Raw genomic sequence first — 22,125 nt, 5'->3', positions numbered from 1 at the left:
CAGACAGCGAGGGTAAAAGTCTTCTCTCCGGGTTCTCGTACCCACTGCGTCACTCCAATTTCCGATGTAGTCTCTTAGCAGGCCGGATAATGGGGAGATAAGAGACAGTGGACAGTGGAGAGGATTCCGAGGTGCCGGGTCGGCCGGAGTTAAGAGTTAGCCACTTACCCCTCCATCGCTAGAAACCTCGTCTCGTCAGCACTGTTGCCGATGCCGAGTGTAGAGCGCAGGGAAATGCCTAGCAAGAGTGAATCGCGGAAATGCCGAAGTGGTTGAGGGTAGTGATCAACTGCTAGTGTTTACTTTTGCACAACAGTATATCAATGCTCGTTGTTATCCCGTCGTTCAAGTCCACAGGAGGAAGCCCCCATAACTCGGACGCTCTCCATAACCAATAAAAGTCACTCGACAAGAATACCGTAAACATGTTCAAGATTGCTATCATTGGAGGCGGTCTTGGTGGACTCTTTGCTGCATTGTCGATACACCAACACTCGCCTTCAGAGGACATCCAGATTGACATTTACGAGCAAGCGCCTGAGTACAAGGAAATCGGTGCCGGTCTTGGTATAGGCCCCAACGCTGCCGCCCTGGCCGTGAAGCTAGGGTTGCGTGAGCGGCTGGCCAAGATCACAGGCACGAGGGCAGGAATCTGGCTCTCGTTTCGGCGCTTCGATGATGGGTCAGATGTTCATACCGTCAGAATCCCTGGTGACGCCAGCACACCTACCTTCTCATTACATCGCGCAGAGTTCCTCCAAGCCTTGATCGATGCGGTTCAAGATCGGGGCGCGGCTACTCTCCACACTGACAAGCAATGTGCATCCTTGGAGGTAAGTACCTGGTAACTTCAACGTGCCTGCGCTCCCTGTAACTGTTCTTCATATAGGACAAGGGCGAGACCACGCTGGTCACTTTCGCCGACGGCACCACGGTGTCTGCAAACCTAGTCATCGGCGCGGACGGTATCCATTCAGTCACTCGCAAGCATTACGTTGTGCGTACTCCTGCTTGGATTCACTCCTGACTCAGCTCACTCGATGACAGAGTGACACGCCGCAGTATGGAAAAATGGTGGTTTACCGTGGCCTGTGCAAAACCGAGGACATCGCTGACGACTGGCCCCTCGACACATATGCCACAGTCTTTATGGCTCCGGGCAAGCACTTCCTCACCTTCCCCATCAGCAGCAACAAGATTGTAAACGTCGTCGCCTTTGTCACCACGCCGTGGGAGGATCTGGGTGATGTGAAGGAGAGCTGGACTCTGACAAGCGACAAGAGCGCCGTCGAGGACCACTTCAAAGAGTTTGCCCCTGCAGTCAAGACTGTCATCAGCAAGATGAACACAAACCCTCTAAAGTGGATTCTCTTTGACAGAGAGCCTTCACCGGAGTGGGTCTTTTCAGGAGGCAAGGTGGTTCTGCTCGGAGATGCTGCCCACGCCATGTGTCCTCACCAAGGTCAGTCTAGTCACAAGCTGTCCGCCTCAATCCTTTCCACCTGACCCTTTACTTACCTTGACATTAGGAGCTGGAGCAGGACAGGCGCTTGAGGATGGATACATTCTCGGGCGAGCTCTTCAGGACTACTTCAAGGCCCAGCAATCGACTCAGCCGCGTCCCATGGCGGACTATCTGCACCTGTACCAATCCATCCGAGCCCCACGAGCGGAAAGAGTACAGGAGACGTCTCGGCAGGCCGGGGACTTGTATGAGCTAAGGGCCAAGGAGGTAGAGGGTCTCAACTACGAGGATAGCCTCCCGGTTGTTCGGGGCCTACTGAAGGATCGCATGAAATGGATATGGACAGAGGATATCGATCAGGTGTATGACACGGCGCTTGCCCAGCTGTAGGGGGAATCTGCCACTCCTAGATATGCAATGGCCTGCTCAAATGGCCGAGTTTTCGTATGAAATGCTTCAGTTGTTGTGGATTTGAATGACGGTTCCTCTGTAAGAGAGAAAGGGTACGAGTCACAATATCAATCAACACACGGTATTACGCACTGAAGGCACCAAATCACTATCGTATAACACCACAGAAATGTTCCAAGACTATTCGAATGTGATAAACACGGCTAGCTATCCCACGCTCGCCAGATAGTATTTGTTGTTTAATCGTGAAAATATCTCACGAGCAAAAGCCCAGGCAAATCCAGCAAGCGTCAAGATGAAAATGAAGGAAGATGACGGGAGAATGAGTCAAAAATAGATAAATCTGTCAGCTTAAGGCTTTTCATAACATATCGGATTTCATGCGACATGATTTAGAGCTTAGCTGCATTTAACCCCTTTAATGCACCCGACACCATCTCAGTTGTTTTGACAAGTGTGTCAAATGCATCTCTGACGTGAACCTCCTCGACGAATGGCGTGCTTAAGCAGAACCTGATGGCATAGATACTACCATCAAGAACTGTGCTCGTAAGGTAAATCTTGCCCTCCTCGTTAATGGTGGTGTACAACTTTTCCGTCAACGCATTCTGGTCATCCGAGCTAGCGCCCTTCAGCCTGAGGACAACCAGAGCAAACCGTGGCACGGCAACAATCTCAAACAAGTCCGATCGACCCTTGACCAGCTGCGTAAAGAGATCACCATGGCGGATTCCTTTCCTGATGTGCTCCTGTAGACCCTTAACGCCAAATGTCCGGATCACAAACCACACCTTCAAGCTTCGGAAACGACGACCTAGGGGAATTTGCCAATCGCGGTAGTCGGTCACCAACCCGCTCTCCGAGTAGTTGTTTCTCAGATACGGGGGAGTCATGCTGAAGGCGTCAATGTAGTAGCTCCGTTTCTGGACAAAGGTGACGGAGCAATCGAAGTTCGTCAGCAGCCACTTGTGCAGATTCATGTTGAAGCTGTGAAACCGGTGGAACTGGGCAGTAAAGTGGTGATACTCGGGGCAGACAAGCGCAGCACCAGCATAGGCCGCATCGACGTGGACCCAAACCTCTCCCTTGCCGGGCGGGGCGACCTCCTGCAGAGCATCCGCAATAGACTCAAAGTCGTCGTAGGCGCAGCAGTCTGTCGTCCCAAGGGTTGCGGTCAAGTAGAACGGCGTAAGCCCCTTGGCGTGGGCCTTCTCGACGGCGGCCTTTACATCGCCACCGGTCAAAGCAAAGTTGTTCTTGGCCGAGACGGGGATTTCCATGAACCGGACGCCAGAGACCTGGGCAGCTTTCTTAGTGCTAGAATGCGTCGTAGCGCTGCCAAAGGCTACCAGCTTATTCCGCGCATCGGCCATGGCGTCGTCGAGCTGGTCTTCCGGTACGCCCTCGGTTGCTTCTCGAAGGTACTTGTCGCGGGCTGCCACCATGACGGTAAGAATAGCCTCGGATGCCGTACCGTGTATAACGCCGCCTCCGAGAGTACTGCCAGAGGATCGGTAGGTCTCGGGCAGGTTGAACATGTCGGCAAGCCAGTCTGTTACAATGGTCTCGAGCTCGGTGACGGCAGGGGAGCAGATCCAATTGAAGGCAGAACCGTTGAACGCACTTGAGTACATTTCTCCAAGCATTCCGGGAAAGCTAGAGGAGCATGGGAAGAATGCCATAAAGTTTGGCGACTGCCAGTGCGTGATGCCGGGCATGATCTTCGCTTCCACGTCTTTCTGAATGTCCTTCCATTGTTCAGCTTCGACCGGAGGCTTGGAGGGAACCAGTTCGCGTAGGTAGCCTGGTTTGACGCTGGAAACGACTCGACGATCGGCGATGTTCTGGTAGTATCCTACAACTGTAACAGTGTTAGAGTAGAGGTCGCAACCTGGCTGGCAGATGACGGCCATTGGACTTACTCTCATCAATGGACGACCTCGCTGCTTCCCTGAAGCCTTCCAGATCCATAGTACCGGTGGTTGTCATTGTTGAGCGTTTCGAATCGATCTTAAGCGAGGTAGAGATGTGACAGTCTTGGACAATTGAGACTCTTGCCAAGCCCGAGAGAGTGGTCTGCGGCGAGCTTTTTCATCTTCTCACACCGGCACTACTTGTTCGGCAGTCATGGCGGACGGGCCAAGCGTTCGTGGGGGACTATCGAAGTCGACAGATTCAAGTGAGCATCTGCTTCTGATCGGAATTGGCCTTGTCATTCCGTAACCGGAGCTCAAACTTGGCCTTTTCCTTAACTCCCCGATAGCCCCGATTGGTTCTTTTCCCATAATGGTCGGTGCCGACCAATCAACACTCCATACCTTCCGGGGGCATCAGCCACAGCGTCAAAGAATACAAGGTTACAAAAGAAATGTCGTCATAAAAAAGGACCGTGGCACTGAAACCTAGATACTTTTGAATGTTTTTTTTAAAGGATCTTGAACCTTCTATGATGCCATCTATACAAAAGATGGAAAAGGAAGCCCGGTACAAGATGCCATCTCCCCTCTTCCTAAGGGGGTATAATGTTAAAATATAAGACCCAACAGGCTTCTAAGTGCTAACCCATTGTACTTTATTAGATAAATGGCCCCTCTTAGAATTTTCCAGAGAATCTCTGTAATGTAATTACAAAATCGAGTTATATTCCAGGCCAATTGTCACTATTCAGTTCTAATAATAACAGTTTTAGTCTCTAGATAGTTGTCCAAGCTGTCATGGATACCCTCTCGTGCAACACCGCTTGACTTGTACCCTCCAAATGGAAGGTCAAATGCACCAGTCGGGCTGGTACAGTTGATCGCCACAGTGCCGGCCTCTGATGCCTTCGCGAAGCGCAAGGCTCGGTCAATATCCCGTGTGTATACAGCAGAATAGAGCCCAAACTCGCTGTCGTTCCCCATCCGGATCACCTCCTCTTCGTTGGTGAATACGTTGATGTTGACGATGGGCCCGAAAACCTCTTCCTTCATGATCTGCGCGTTCTCGGGCGTGTCGAGGAAAATCGTTGGCTGGATAAAGTAACCAACCGTGTCCTCGGGAACTCCCCCGAGGGCAAGCTTGCCGTCCTGCTTGCCCATTTCAAAATATTTCTTCACAATGTTGTACTGGGCATGGTCCGCTTGTGGCCCATGGTTGACCTCTGGGTCCAGAGGGTCCCCCAATCTCACAGCTTTGAAGGACTGTTTGAAAAGCTCCACGAAGCGTTCCGCCACAGAAGCGTGAACGTAGACGCGAGAGTTGGCCATGCACACCTGCCCACTGTTCCACTGGACACTATGCGACGTCTCCTTTGCTGCACGCTCCAGATCAGCGTCGTCGAATATCACAGCCGGGCTCTTCCCTCCAAGCTCAAGGACGACGTTCTTCATGTTGGATTTTGCTGCTGCTTCACGGATGAGACGTCCGGTCCGTCCTGAACCGGTGAACGTGATCAATCTGACATCCATATGTGAAGCAAGGGTAGCACCAGAGACGTGGCCATGGCCAGAAAGAACATTGATGACACCCGGGGGGAATCCAGCTTTCTGGACGAGCCCAGCAAGTTTTGCCGACTTTGAAAGGTTAGTAATGGCCTGAGCACCAAGACACGGTGGATCATATCACTCACTGTCAGGGGAGCTTTTTCGCTGCTCTTGAGGACCACTGTGTTGCCAGCTGCCACGGCGGGAGCAACCTTGTTGATAAACACGTAGACGGGAACATTCCAGGGAATAATAGCAGCAACCACACCAAACGGTTGCCTCAGGGTCAAGTTGACAAACCCCGGAGTATTCAGACTAGTACGGCCCTGCCCATTCCAGCCGGCCGTAGCAAAGTACTGGAGCTTCTTCACTGCCGCCTTTGCATCCCAGTATGAAGAGACGGGTCGCCCCATCGAGACTGCCTCTAGGCTGGCGAGTTCCTCCTCATGGTCTGTGATCAAGTCGGCCAGTTTGTTCATGTAGGCTCCTCTTTCATGGACTGACAAAGCGGCCCATGCTGACGAGGCCGCCTTCGCTGCTGCGACAGCACGGTTGGTGTCCTCTACCGTTGCCTCGGATACTGACGACAAAGGAGATTAGATCATCTGCTCGCGTCTTTGAATATTTGCAAACCCACCTAGAGCGATTGTCTCTCGCGTGAGTGGCGAGCTTAACGGAAATGTCCCTCCGTCTGAGGCTGCAGAGAACTAGCAGAAAGATTAGCTCCGATGTCGTGTTTGGCTTGGTGTGAGCGCATTGCCAACCTCGCCGTTGATGAAGAGACGTGTCTCATGGTTGGTAGATGTTTGGGTGGCCATTGCTTCGTAGAATGATGGGATCAAGGTACAGGATTAATTGCCTCGGTGTTGGTTGTGTTCTAGTTACACGATTTATCTATGGGTAGGATCGGCTTGCCCACGCAACAGTTCTTAAGTCCGCCGCTAGTGTTGAAGTGGAAGGTTGACCTTATCTCCCCGGAACTGGAGGGAGTGCAACCGTCAAGTCGGAAATGATTTCCAGCTAACGCCGTCAATACATACAATAATGTAGATTCCAATCCAATCCCAAGTCACTCTCTTGTTGCCGAGTCCGATGTTGCGGCTGAATACAAATAAACGGCCACTATACCGGAACATTCCATAACTTATGACAAGCGTGCTTCATAGGAATCGCTCAACATGCCATACCCTTGTCTTGCCGTCGTTGCGTCAGCACCAAGCCCAGGCGGCCAACCCCACTTCAGCCTTGATAAACTATCACTCCGCGATCTTCGAGATGACGAGTGCTTGGTTGAAATGGTTGCCACCGGTATATGTCATACAGACGTTGCCATAGCTGCGCGACCCGATGGGGTCTATCCCAGGGTTCTAGGTCATGAAGGTGAGTGAACTCTGCCCGCTTGACTACTGTATCCTGGCGTGCCTGGCCAGGGCAAACTCATGCAAAGGCTGATAACAGATGCCATCACCAGGTGCGGGATACATTAGAAAAATCGGAGCAAAAGTCGGTGCCAACCCCAACCCTTCCAAAGCACCCTTGCGGGAGGGCGACCCTGTTCTTCTTTCGTTTGCCTTTTGCGGAAACTGTACCAGCTGCCAAAGCGGGCATCCCGCATATTGCCATTCAGCTCTTGCACTGTGTTTCGGTGATTCAGGGCCTACATACACGACAGATGCCAATGGTGCAGGCGGTGACGGAGGTTCTATAGCCGGCGGGTTCTTCGGCCAGTCCAGCCTCGCAAACCTAGCCGTGGTCAAGGAATCCTGCATTGTCAACGTCAATGGCATTGCCAATGACAGGGAAGAGCTGAAGCTTTTTGCACCACTGGGCTGCGGGTTCCAAACAGGTGCTGCGACACTCTCGATCCTTGCAAATGCCAAGCCCAGCGACTCGGTCGCCATCATAGGACTTGGAGGCGTTGGCCTCGCCGGTGTCATGGTAAGTCGGCTGCGGGGACCGTCTCTGTATGTCCACTGACTCCTTCTCGTGTGGTCTAGGCTGCCAAGATGATTGGTTGCAAATCCATTATTGCGATTGATCGTGTCGACGAGAAACTGCGAATCGCCAAAGAACTGGGGGCGACTGTCCTGATAAACAATGAGAAGTGCCCTGATGGTTTTCCGCAAGCCACTCGAGACGCAACCAACGGCGCAGGTTCTTCCATCACCATTGATACTACGGGAGTGCTTCCTGTTATTCAGGAAGCACTCAACATGACTAGCATTCTCGGCAAGATGGTTTTACTAGGTATGTCGGGAGCGTCTCTTGAAGTTGATATCACAAAGTTTAAACTGGTATGTTTCTTTACCTGTATTCTTTTAAACATTGCTGACATACCCGATGGTTGAAGTCGGGAAAGACTCTACTTGGCAGTGTGCAAGGCGACGCAGTTCCATCCATTGTGAGTTACGCTGATGCTAGAATTTAAAACCTTGCTAACTAATGATATTAATAGTATATTCCACAAATGATCAAGTGGTATCGAGAGGGAGTTTTTCCGATTCATAAGCTTACTAGCTTCTACAAGGCGAGTATACGAAGCAATATATAAGACATTAAGCTAATCGTGTTAAATAGGCAAAAGATTTTAACCTAGCAATTCAAGATATAAAAACCGGGAAGGCTGTTAAGCCTATTCTTGTATGGGAGGAAAGCTAAGGGTTATATTAGTAGTACATTTCGGGTCAGGGCTAGCACTTATATCCAGCTTAAGCCACTGGCCTTCATGCGATGGGGAGCTTGGAGGACAAGATGCCGGCCCTGGGCTTCCAGCCTCTTCCCAAACGAGGGGAGCTCTGCTTCCCAGCTCAACAAGATACGCACGTCCGGGACAAGAAGAAGTGGTGCAAGGCTTGGCGCATATAGCTCTGTCATATGTCTGGATGGCCTGCTCCCCCATATGGTGACGTCGAATGGTTATTGGCATAGCCTCTGTATACACCTCAAGCTGGTTGGGCCATACGGGGTACCACAGTCATGACTTTAAGCATGCCGACACCAATCCTTGCACGTTTCCGAGACTCTTGGATACTTCAGCCACCAATAAAATTTCGTGACATCGGTACACATCACCCGTCTATTCTAAAATCACCTGTCTATTGTAACATCACCCTTACGGCCTCGTGCCCCCAATCGAATACGGCGCTTTTACTTTAGTAACCAAGGTTTCAATCCGCCTCCCAACCTGCTGTTCAACCCAACTCTCAACCTACATCTTTAGTTAGCATCTATATTAGTTGGTATAGCTAGATTCGACTCACTTGAACGTATTTAAAAACAAGCCACACGCTGAGTGCTAAGAGAAGAAAGGACCCCCCAAAGAGAAGATACCAGCGCCAGTCGGGGCTACTTTCCAATGCATTCACGTTCATGCCGAACAAACTCTGTCAGCATGTCAATTTACTATAGATAATCAGTCAATATTCGAGGTCTTACCGACGCAAACGTGGCTGGTAGAAATATGAACTGCAGAAATTAGCCTCGGTCTTTAATGCATCTAGCGGCTTATCCGGAATAACATGCAGTGATCCGGCTGAGACGCTTCATGCTTTCCGCGAGGCTCGTCGACTGATGAGCTTCGTTAATTAATACCCAAGCAAACTCCTACCAGAGTCAAGTCAGATAACTCCAGAAAAGCAGATACATACGACTCACAACTTGTAACAAATCCCTGACCGTTTGATCTAGATCGTCAATCCGATTGTCAATATTTGAGAAGTTCTCTATTGCCTCTTTTGCCTTTCTCTCGCCCCTTATGTGATAGTCACGGCAATAGGATTTGGTGAAACTTCTGGCAGTGCGAATTTGAGTCTGGAGGTCGTGATGAAGTTTAGCCAGCTTCCGTGCATCTTTAGCAAGCCGATCTATGATATGCTCACTTTTTCCCTGTTTGCCCAGCTGATCCAGGCGCTGCAATGTCTCGTCAGTAACCCCATCTGGTGCTTGGTTGGACTAACCTACTAGTTCGAAGAAATAATTCTCAGCAGACGTGCACAACTCCGACCACCTTTCTGTCAACTGGGCCAGGAGTTCCAGGAACAGGTCAAAGCCATCATTCGGAATCCAACCGATTGGCAACGTGCTGAAGAGATCCCCGGTCATCCAGCAGGATCCATACCTCCTCATCGTCCAAGCAACTCCCCACCTTTCCCAGCCAGTAGCGTAATCATCTTTTCGCATCGTGAACGTGTGCGGAAGTGGTACCAGAAGGGCGATAGCACATTTATGACCAAAATTAGGTCGGTCTCTTGGTGTCATAAGTACTGGGAAGTCCGGTCCGACAGTGTAAGACTCATTCCGACTGGATGTCAGGCAGAGCAACCAACTCTGGTAATCGGCGAATAGACTCTTGACGGTCAGTCATGATTCCAGACAGGTAACATATATCGGCTCACCATAGACGCCTCGCTATCCCCCTCTTGGCCAACGTCTCGACATGACACTCTGGGAGGTTCTGGTGCTTACCAGCATCGGGGTTTGAGCCGATTTCTGCGTATGCCTCCCTACCGCATTTGAATTCAGGTTCAAACATAGCAAGCTCTAAGTACCCCCATACTATTAACGTCTGGCACGTGTTAGGCGCCTAGGCTCGCGTTATATTTACTACCTCTTAACTCTAGGGGCATAAAAGTTGAGCCTTTCGGTCTTAAACTACTAGGCAAGCTAAGTCATAGTATAAATGGCATACCTGCGATAAAAATAGGATTCAGAAATATATTATTAAGGCTAATAAGAGTCCCCTTTGCCTGGTAGTTTTCCTTTGCTAAAGCTAAGTCCATCGCCATCACTAGGCATAGATACTATCTAGGTTTTAGGTAAAGAATCTAAGTCTAGCTTATTAAAGTTTATAAGTCTCTTAATTAGATTTACCTCGCTTAAAAGAATTTATAAGCTATTATAATATTATACTTAATAGATTAATTACCTATTTAATAGCTATATATCATAGCCTATATGCCTTAATAACTTAAACTAAAACATCGATCTAGGGTTAACTGCTATAACCCGGCGGCATAGTACTGCAATTTAGAATTAAACTAATCTAGGCATCTTAGTATAACTTAATATCTAGGGCTAAAGGAAAGGCAATGCAGCTAATACTATAGCGGGTATTAGTTAGAAATTTGCCTTATTAAGGTATATACGCGGGGCATTACTTATATGCTTAATAATAGCTACTAGGCAAGATATAGGCATACTAATTCTTCTAGGCACTCTATAACCTAATATAATACTTCCTCTACCTAATTACTATTCTTATTAAGAGTCTAGTCTTTATAATTAAGTCCTAAAGAAGTAGCTATTATATTAAAATATATTTTCTTATAATACTCAAGAGTTATTATTACTAAGCTAAAAGGATATTAAAGTTAGCTTAACTAGGTTGCTTTATATATAGCGAAACTAACTAATAGTATAAATCTAGTACTTTTATAAATAAGGTAACTAAATCTCTTAATATAGCTAAGGGAGTAGCATCTTAAGCTTCTTAATTATTTAGTTTCGTTTTTAAGCACTGGGCGGTACTCCCTAATATTATATATTATAGCATTAACCTAAGTAAAAAATAGCCTTAAGCTGTGCTAGAGGGCTAATACTATAGTAAGAATATCTATTAGTATTATAAAGAGTTTAACTAGCTCTACTAGTATATCTAATAAAAATAATTTAATTATAATAGCTTATACCTTATAGATATATAACGTACTTAATAAGCAAGCGCCGCAGTTAAGCAAGCGCTATACTTTTCTATCTTATACCTAACCTTTTATTTAATTAATTAATTCTGAATAACCTAATATATTAGCTACTACTATTAAAGCTAGAACCCTTCTTGCCCTTTAGGCCCTTTAAAATAACCTAAAACTAAGTATCCGATGCGCCGCAAGCACCTATATAGTCGATAAGTGATAACTACGTCGCCGCTAGCAAGGCATCTAATCTCGACGCGATACTATCTAGAAATCGCGTAAGCTATCTAATCTAGAGGAAGAGATCCTTATTTACTTTATTCTTAATTTAGATTCACGAGGATTCCCCCTTAGGCTTTATGGTATAAAAGAAATAGCTAATTAATTACTTATTAACTATAATATGCTACTAATTAGCATATATTAGGCTTATAACTTTATTAAGTAGCACCTAGACCTTAAGATATATTTCTTTTATAAATATAATTATTAGAGAGCTAAATATAAAGACTTAATAATTATCTATAATTAATTTAGGCTTATAAGGAATATAATCACGAAATATAATATCTAATTAGATAATCTCTATAATTTTAATAAGATTAGCTTTCTTATAGGCATAATTATAAGTAGAATAATTATTATAGGTTTAGAAAGGTATTTAAAGCTAAAATTAATATAGCCTAGAAACTAAGAATAGATTATAGTTATTTAAGCGATTAATATAAAAAGCTAAGTAATCTAGCTATTTATTATTAGCGTAGGCTAATATTACCTCGCTAATTAGTACTAAGAAAATAACCTCTTAAGCGATTAAGTTATTATAATAACTTAAAATAGCTAGACTAATAATAAGACTAATTTAAAATAGCTAAAGTATTTTAATTAGTATATAGCTAAGTAATTAAATAATTACTATTATCTCTTAATCCTTAATAGCTATAAAAGTTATTATTTTATTAAATTTAAGAGATATTATAAAGAAAAGAAGATTATCTAGCTTTATATACTACCTTATTCCTTTTATTTACTCTAGCCCCTTAATATTAGGTACTTTAGCATGCTAAAAAAGGCTTATAGTTAAGAAATAAAATATCTAATTAAATGCTTTATAACCTATGTTTTAAAGACTAAGTTTTTTCTAGCCTTTTATATTATATATAAGGCTATTATAATAAAAAGAAATATTAAGAGGGCTTTTAAAGGAGCTAGCTTTATTCCTCTTAACCTAGAAACTATAGTCTTAAAGCTTAATATTTAGCTATAGATGCTAATATCGGTTAAAAAGGTAGCTAAACTATTAACCCTTTAGGCTTTAAGGACCCTAAAGACTATAATTAAGGCTAGATCTTAGTCTAAATACCTCAAAAGGTAAATTAAAAGGTATTAAAGTAGCTCGCTAAAGTTAATCTTAAAGGCTTTATAGTCTCTTATAAAAGGGATAAAGGCTATTATGCATTAGGTTACCTTATTAATAGCTAAGGTTAAAGACCTTTAAGAGGTAAATAAGATATTAAGCTAGCGCTAAAAGGCAAAAAGGACTAAATTATAGAAAAGAGAGGTAATAATAATAAAGGAAAAAAGATAAGTAATTAATTAAATAGATATAGATATATAGGTAATAGGTAAATTATTAAGGAGTAATAATTAATAAAGGTTAGTATAACTAGGTATTTAATATTATAATATCTATAGTAAGCCTAGCTATAATATAAGGATATATTAGGTAATAATTAAAATATCTAGGGAAAAATATAATAAGTAGTTTTAATTAATTAAATAGTTTATAGTATTTTTATCGCGATAACTCTAGAGGGGGTTAAAAAAAGTGCGGCGCTTACTTAATTATAGCGCTTACTTATTAAGTATATTATATATATCTTAGCTTATATAAATATATAAATAATAATAATTTTAATAATAATTTTAATAATAAATAAATTAATTATAAATTTTTATTTTATTATTTATAATTTTTTAAATAATAAAAGCTAAATATATAATAAATATTAATTTATTTAAATAATATATTTTTTAATAATATATAATTTCTTATAAATTATATTTAAAAATTATTAATTTTTAATTCTTATAAAGTAAGCTTTAATAGTTTTTTTTTAATTTTATTAATTATTTATTAAATTAAAAATTTTATTTAAATATAAAAATAATATTTTATTTTTATAAATATTATATTTATTAATTAATATAAAAAGCTTTATTATTTATTTCTCTTTAAGGTTAATAATTTTAATATTAAATTTATTTTTTATTAAGAAAATACCTTTAAGGTAATTAATATTATAATTATAAAATTTAATATTAATATATTTTAAGTTATTTTTAATTATTTCTCTTAAGGTTTTAATTAATTATTTTAATAAGATCTTAATTATTAATAAGTTTTTAATCTTTATTCTTAGCTAAAAGTCTTTATTAATTATATTATAAAAGTTTATTAATTTAAAGAAATTAATAATAAAATTTATAATTTTATTATTTTTATAATTTTAAATATAAGTAATAAGTTACTTTTAGTAAATTTAAATATTTCTTAAATTAAGATTATAAAAAATAATAATATTTAAGTTATTTTTATTAATTATATTATTAAAAAAATATTTATTATTTTTTTAAAATTAAAAAGCTCTATTATTTCTTTTTAATTTATATATTTTATAAGGTTTTTATAAGTAATTAAAATATTTTTATTTTTATTTTTATTTATTATTTTATTACTTTATATTACCTTAAAATAAGAATTAAATTATCTTAATTAATATCTTAGTAATTTTAATAATAAAGGCTCTATACTTAAAGCCTAAGGTCTTAATAAGCTTAAATTAATAAGATTTATTTATATAATTATTAATAGCTTTAATAATATACTAAAATTAGCTCTATTTATAATAAATAACTTATATCTTAATTAGTTAAAGTAGTTAAAATCCCCTTTGCGTAGTAGCTCCCCTTTAATATTAACCTTTTAATTATTCTTATAATTCTTAATTACTTAAAGAGATTAAAATTATTTTTATTATCCTTATAAAAAGAGATTTAATTATAATTAATAATAACTATAATTAATTAATTAACTAATTTATAACTAGCTAACTAATTAATAATATACTAATAAGATTATAATAACTACTTTCTATAAAGACCTTTAATTAATAAATTAAAGTAGCGCGGCTAATACCTATTAATATACCTTTTTATATAACTAAGATAACTTTACTAAAGAGGTCTATAAGCTTTATAAAGGCGCGAAAAATACTTATAATAAGCTATAAGAGATAATATTATATAAAGCTATTTAAAGTATTATAATAAGTATATAATTTATTAAATAAAAGCTTTAAATTAAACTTATAATTTTTAGCTATAATTTTTTTTTTATTTAGCCTCTTTTTACTTAATTATGATATAAATAATTAATTTAATTTTATTAAAAATTAGCTTTTTTTATTAAAGGCCCTTAAAAAGAAGTTAAAGAAATATAAGTATTTTACTTAGAAGAAAATTAATTTTCTTAATAGCTTAAGAGATAATAATAATATATACCTATATAAGGCATAGCTTATAACTCTTATTATTAATATTAATACCTTTTATAATACTAAATAAAAAGATTAAAAAAGTCTTATAGCTAACTAAGATCTAGCTATATAGCTATAGGTATAATTATTATAATAAGCCTAGGTTAAGGTATTTATATAAGGGGATAAAAAGTAATAAATCTCTTATTATTAAGAAATAAAGGTTATTAGTATTATAAGTTTTAAAGGGATTAATTCCTAGAGTTAATATTAGAGTTTAAACCTAAAAAGTATTAGTGCTAAGACTTAGTATTAGACTTAGTAGTAAATAAAAGTATATAGGTTTAATTAATTAAACCTATTTAATTAAATATATAATATATATATCTTAGCTTATATAAATATATAAATAATAATAATTTTAATAGTAATTTTAATAATAATATTTTTATTTATAATTATTATATAAGCAATTTTAATAACTTTAATAAAAAATAAAACTTTTTTTTAAAATAAATTTTTAAATAATTATATTATATATAAATTTAAAAAAAAATACTTAAATAAATAAAATTAATTTTTATTATATATTTATATAAAAATCTAATTCTTAGTAATATATAAAAAATTAATTAATTAAGAATATTAATTATAATAATATAATAATATACTTAATAAATAAGTAATATAAATAAATATATATTATATTTTATATTATTTTAAAAAATAAAATTATTATAAAAATATAATAAATTATTTAATTAATTAAAATTATTTATTATATTTTTCTTTAAATATTTAAATTATTATTTAATAAATCTTTATATTATACCTAGGCTTATTATAAATATTATAATATTAAATACTTAATTTAATTAATTTCTTTTAATTATTATTTTTTAATAATTTATTTTTCTTTTTGTATTATTATTATTTATTTTTTTTTAATTTATTTTTTTTTATTTTTTAATATTAACTTAATATTTTATTTATTTATTAAAAATCTTTAATTTTAGCTCTTAATAATATTATTTTATATATGTTTCTTTTTATTTTTTTTATAAAAGACTTTATAGCTTTTATATTTAATTCTAAGAAATTATTTTTATATTTTTTAATATATTTTTTAAAATATTTAAATTAAGATTTAACTTTAAATATAATCTCTAAGGTTTTTAAGACTTAAGAAATAAAAGATTTAATTTCTTTTTTAATAAATATTAAAATTTATAGCTATATATTAAGTTTTAATATTATAATATTTAAATAAAAGAAAATTAGTATTTTTATAAGCTTTTTTAATATTTTATTTTATTATAATAGCCTTATATATAATATAAAAATTAAAAAGAAATTAAATTTTAAAAATATAAATTATAAAATATTTAATTAATTATTTTATTTCTTAATTATAAGTTTATTTTAATATATTAAAATATTTAATAATAAGAGATTAAAATAAATATAAGAAATAAAATAATATATAAAATTATATAATTTTATTTTTTATAATATTTCTTAAATATTATAAAATAATAATATTTATAGTTATTAAAAATTAAAAAATAATAAAAATTAATTAATTAATTAATTATATATTAATTAAAATATTTAAATTATTTAATATTAATTTTAATATTCTTTTAATTATTTTTAATTATTATAATAATTTAATTATTTAAAAGGTTATATTTTTAATATTAATAAATAAAATAATATTAATTTATATTAATAATAATTAATTAAATTACTTAGTTTTTTATATTAATTATTTAAATAATTATATTTTATTTTATATTTTTAAATTATATTAATTTTAATTTTAAATATTTATTTAAATTTATAATAATTATTTTATTTATAATTATATTTATATATAAATTAATTTTATTTAGATTATAAATATTATTTAATTAAATATTATAATATATAATTATATTTATTCTAAATTAAAAATAATTATAAATAATAATTAAATTATAGTATTTAGTTATTTAATAAATATATTTATAAAAAAAAATATTTTAAGGTTTAAATATTACTTAATAAAGTTATAAGCTTAATATAATATATATAATAAATAAGTATTATAAATAAATAAATATTATATTTTTCTTTTTTATATTTAATTTTTTATTTAATTTATTAATTCTTAATTATTAAATATATTAGACTTAAATATAAAAATTAATATTTTTTTTTTTTAAGCTTTTTAAAATAATATTAAGCTAAGTATTTAATATATTATAAAGACTTATTAAGTCTTAAAGTATAAGCTATATTAATAATAAAATAATATTTAAATTTAACTTAATAGTATCTTTAAATTATATAAAATATTTAATTTAAAAAAATAAATCTTTATTTAATTTATTTTTAACTTAAATTTATAAAGATTTTTCTTTTAATTATATAATATAAAAAAAATAATTAATTAATTACGTATTAATTATAATATATTATTAATTAATATATATTAAGCTTTAAATTTTATTAAGTAATACTTAAAGCTTAAAATATATTTCTTTTAATAATATAATTATTAAAAAACTAAATATAAAAATTAAATAATTATTAATAATTAATTTTATTTTATAAAAAATATAATTATAAAATATAATATTTAATTAAATAATTTTTATAATTTTAATAAAATTAGCTTTTTTATAAATATAATTTTAAATAAATTAATTATTATAAGTTTAAAAAAATATTTAAAGCTAAAATAAATATAACTTAAAAATTAAAAATAAATTATAATTATTTAAGTAATTAATATAAAAAATTTAATAATTAAATTATTTATTATTTATATAAATATATATTATTTTATTTATTAATATTAAAATAATAATCTCTTAAGTAATTAAATTCTTATAATAATTTAAAATAATTAAATTACTAATAAGATTAATTTTATATATTTTAAATATTTTAATTAATATATAATTAAAGAATTAAATAATTATTATTATTTTTTAATTTTTATTAATTATAAAAATTATTCATTTAATATATTTAAAAAATATTATAAAAAAAAAATTATTTAATTTTATATATTATTTTATTTTTTTTATTTTTTTTAATTACTTAATATTAAATATTTTAAGTTATTTAAAAAAATTTATAATTAAATTAAAAAATATTTAATTAAATATTTTATTATTTATATTTTAAAAATTAAGTTTTTTTTAATTTTTTATATAATATATAAAATTATTATAATAAAAAAAAATATTAAAAGGGCTTTTAAAAAAATTTATTTTATTTTTTTTAACTTAAAAAATATAATTTTAAAGCTTAATATATAATTATAAACTTTAATATTTATTAAAAAATATTTTAAATTTTTTATTTTTTAAATTTTAAAAACCTTAAAGATTATATTTAAGAATAAATCTTAATTTAAATACCTTAAAAAATAAATTAAAAAATATTATAATAACTCTTAAAAATTAATTATAAAGGCTATAAAGTCTTTTATAAAAATAATAAAAAGAAATATATATAAAATTATATTATTAAGGCCTAAAATTAAAGACTTTTAAGAAATAAATAAAATATTAAGTTAATATTAAAAAGTAAAAAAAATTAAATTATAAAAAAAAAACTCATAATAATATAAAAAAAAATAAGTAATTAATATAATAAATATAAATATTTAAATAATAATAAAATTATTAAAAAATAATAATTAAAAGAAATTAATATAATTAAGTATTTAATATTATAATATTTATAATAAGCCTAGATATAATATAAAGACTTATTAAGTAATAATTAAAATATTTAAAAAAAATATAATTAATAATATTAATTAATTAAATAATTTATAATATTTTTATTATCATATATTATAAATAAATAAAAAAATATATAATATTTATTTATTTATACTACTTATTTATTATATATATTATATTAAATAATAATATATTATAATTAATAAATAAATAATTAATTATTTTTTTATATTATATAATTATAAAAAAAACTTTTATAAATCTAAGTTAAAGTTAAAAATAAATAAGAATTTATTTCTTTAAATTAAATAATTAATATAATTTTTAAATAATATTATATTAAGATTAAATACCTTATTAATAATAATATAATTATTACTTAGTAATTATATAAATACTTATAATATATTAAATACTTAGTTTTAAGTTATTTTAAAGGGCCTAAAGGGTAAAAAGGGTTTTAATCTTAGTATTTAAGTTTAATATATTTAGTAATTAAAAATTAATAAATTAAATAAAAAGTTAAGTATAAGGTAAAAAAGTATAATACTTACTTAATTGCGGCGCTTACTTATTAAGTATATTAGTAATATATAAAATATACTTAATAGTAATTTTAATAAAAGTATTTCTTAATTATAAATATAAAAAGATATAATAAGCCTTTTAGTCCTTTTATAATTTATTATTATACTAATAAACTTTTTAAAAATAAACTTTTTAGCTTTAGGATTTTATTTAATTTAAAAAAGACTTTATATTTTATTTATTTAAGCTTAGTATTATAAATCCTTTAAAAGCTACTTATAGGTATTTTTTATAAAATACATATAATAATACATATATTCTTTTAAAAAAAAAAATAACTTAAGATATTTTATATTAAACTAATATTATATTATAAATTATTTTTAATTTATGAAGTTATATTTATATTTAAAAATAATATTAATACTAAAAGATCTATTAGTAAATTATTTAACTATAGAATTAACCCTTATTACTTATAATTACTTTTAATTTTATACTAAGTTAAGGGAAAAGAATACTAAGCTATTTTAAGCTATTAAGTAATTTCCTATATATAAAAAAAGGTTAAAGACTAAGATACCTTTAATTATAATTATAACTTTTATTATAATTTATAAAAAAAAATAACTTTTAGGCTCTTTTTTTAATTAAATCTTTATTATTATTAAGTAATTAATTACTTTTATTATATTATATTATATTTACCTTACTAAGAAGTATATAAGATCTATCTTTAAAAATCCTTAAGAAAAGTTATAAAGTAATTAATCTAGTTATAATTAATATATATTATTTCTTTAATAAAATACTTATAATATTAAATCTATTTTGCGATTTATTTATTAATTCCTATAAAGTAATTAAAATATATATATAAACTTTATTATAATAGTTAATATATTTTACTATTTTAGAACAATTATAATTAATTAGGTACTTGTTATAATTACTATATATTATAAATAAGATATTAACTAATAGTTTAAAAAGTCTAGAGAGTTTTTATTTATTATTTTTTTAAGTAATATATAAGTAATATTTTAACATAGTAATATGTAGACTTTTAAGAACATACCTTTACTATAATAAAATATTTCTTAATTTAAAAAGAGATAATTTAAAAATCTTTTATATAAAATGCCTTACTAAACTCCTTTTTAAGATATTAAATATAAAAACATTTAGGTTATGCTAGCTATCGCCAGCGGGTTAGGAAATCCTTAGATAGTTATATAGGCCTTAGGCTATGGAAAACTCTTCTTAGCAAAGCATCGCAAAAGCTTCGGCAAGTTAAAGTCTAATTAACGGATTAAACCTATCTTATATCTCTAATATCACCCTAATTATACTAATCAGGCCTATACCTTTATATTAAAGAAGCGCTAAATTTTTATTAAGTAACTTAAGAAGGCTCTTATTAGGATAGTCTTTAACTAAAGGAATAAGTAATTTAATAGCTATCCCTTAGTAAGGGATATTAAAAAATAGGAATTTAAAAGTAAATATTAATATAAATTTATTTTCCTTATCTAAGTCTTCTTTTAACTTAACTATAACCTGCGACTTAGATTATAAGTATATAATATAAATATTACTTTTTTAATCTTTAATAAAGGTAATATAAACCTCTTTAATAATAAGACCCCTAAGGCTATATGTAATAATAATTATAAGACGAGATTAGTTAAATTCTTAACTAGATTAGTTAAATATATTAATTAAAATAAAATAAAAATAATTCTATAAACCTAAATACCTTATATATTAAATTAAAGTATAAAAACATTTAAGTTATACTAGCTATTACTAGCGGGTTAAGAAATCCTTAGCTAATTATATAAGCCTTAGGCTATATAAAACTCTTCTTAGTAAAGTATTATAAAAGCTTTAATAAGTTAAAGACTAATTAACTTAGATTAAACCTATCTTATATCTCTAATATTACCCTAATTATACTAATCCAACCTATACCTTTATATAAAGCCTATTACCTAAGTTTATTAAGTTTTAAAATAAATTACTTTAAATAAATTAAGTATTATATCTATAAATTAAGATCCTTGCATAAGGAATATCTAGTAGAAAAGCATCTTAGCGCTATATAAGGGACCTATGCCTTTCTTTAAAGGAATTAAATACATGCCCGCTAAGGCTAGATATTATAATCTATTAATAAGTTAGGCTTATTCTTAAACCTATATATATTACTTATATTATTATTCTTAAGGGAATCCCCTTTTTCCCTTTTAGGCTATAATATAGCCTTTTTAATTAGGCTTAATATATTAATAATCTAGAGATTACCTAGCCTAATATTAAAGGTATATAATTACTCTCTAAGCTATTATATAGGGTTTAATCTAATATGCCCTTTTAGTATAAAGGTATTACCTTAATGCCGCTAAGGTTATCTTAAAATAGCTTCTTTTATTAAGATAGCCTTTAATTAAAGCCTAAATATCTCTATATATTCTCTTAAGTCTTTATATTACTTAAGTATAAATAGAATTATTTTCTTTATACCTATAATAATTTATTTACTTTAATTTTTATTAAGAGCTTAAAATATTTAAGCCTAAGTAGCTTTAATATTATAGGGGTTAATTTCTAATTAAATATAATCTTTTTTTATTTTTTTTTTATTTAAATATTAATATTATTCTTTATTATATCTTTTTTTATAATATATATTATTAAGCTAGCTTATTTCCTTTATAACCCTAATTATATTTTTATTAATTATATAATTAATAAAATATTATATTTTTATTATATTACTTAGGCTTACTAAGATTTTATCTTATTATATATAATTAATAATAAGTTAAAGACTTATATTTTTTATAATTATAATTATAAGAAGTATAATATAATAAATAACTAAGATCCTTATTTCTCTTTATTTTTATTAACCTCTTATAAATACCCCTAGAGCTTCTAGGTATAGCTTAGGCTTATTAAATAGCTATAAAAAACCTCTAGTAATAATATAATAACTTAAATAATAATTAGTCTTACTATTAAGTTAAGTAAATAGCTATTATCTTAGTTAATTATAATTCTACTTAGAACTTAATCCTTAAGCGCCTAACTAAGCTAACTCTAAGTGCCTTTATTAAAGCTATCTTAAAGAATAAAAAAATATTCTAAGAGCTTATCTCTTTTTAGTAATTATTAACCTTTTTTCTTTTATAATTAATATATATCTTTTTTTCTTTCTTAAGTTTTTATAATTAATTTATATATCTTATAGGTAAGCACTAAGCTCTCTCTCTAAGATTTAAT

The 22,125-nt window shown here is 31.5% G+C and overlaps 4 protein-coding genes across 4 annotated transcripts; 2 read left to right on the top strand and 2 right to left on the bottom strand.

Annotated features, from left to right (window-relative positions):
- Positions 1–425: 425 nt before the first annotated feature.
- Positions 426–1,855, top strand: MRS44_002054 (uncharacterized protein; the record flags this gene model as incomplete). The annotated part of the gene is made up of 4 exons (XM_046279247.2): positions 426–833; positions 890–997; positions 1,048–1,462; positions 1,530–1,855. The coding sequence occupies 4 exons, from the start codon at positions 426–428 to the stop codon at positions 1,853–1,855; spliced, it is 1,257 nt and encodes a 418-aa protein (XP_046123250.2).
- A 413-nt stretch (positions 1,856–2,268) lies between these two features.
- Positions 2,269–3,865, bottom strand: MRS44_002053 (uncharacterized protein; the record flags this gene model as incomplete). The annotated part of the gene is made up of 2 exons (XM_046269036.2): positions 2,269–3,737; positions 3,799–3,865. The coding sequence occupies 2 exons, from the start codon at positions 3,863–3,865 to the stop codon at positions 2,269–2,271; spliced, it is 1,536 nt and encodes a 511-aa protein (XP_046123249.2).
- Positions 3,866–4,536: 671 nt separating this feature from the next.
- MRS44_002052 (uncharacterized protein) lies at positions 4,537–6,155 on the bottom strand (the record flags this gene model as incomplete). The annotated part of the gene is made up of 4 exons (XM_046269035.2): positions 4,537–5,427; positions 5,484–5,917; positions 5,975–6,044; positions 6,102–6,155. 4 exons carry the CDS (start codon positions 6,153–6,155, stop codon positions 4,537–4,539), a joined length of 1,449 nt encoding a protein of 482 aa, XP_046123248.1.
- A 360-nt stretch (positions 6,156–6,515) lies between these two features.
- On the top strand, positions 6,516–8,202 carry MRS44_002051 (uncharacterized protein; the record flags this gene model as incomplete). Its single annotated transcript, XM_065623936.1, has 6 exons — positions 6,516–6,717; positions 6,809–7,275; positions 7,335–7,631; positions 7,688–7,738; positions 7,793–7,868; positions 8,051–8,202. 6 exons carry the CDS (start codon positions 6,516–6,518, stop codon positions 8,200–8,202), a joined length of 1,245 nt encoding a protein of 414 aa, XP_065480345.1.
- Positions 8,203–22,125: the final 13,923 nt, after the last annotated feature.

This window comes from Fusarium solani (assembly GCF_023522795.1).
Source record: "Fusarium solani strain SB1 chromosome Unknown bctg00000000, whole genome shotgun sequence".
NCBI classification, from domain to species: domain Eukaryota; kingdom Fungi; phylum Ascomycota; class Sordariomycetes; order Hypocreales; family Nectriaceae; genus Fusarium; species Fusarium solani.
The sequence above is the reverse complement of the archived record's forward strand: the minus strand, read 5'-3'. Positions and strand labels throughout refer to the sequence as shown.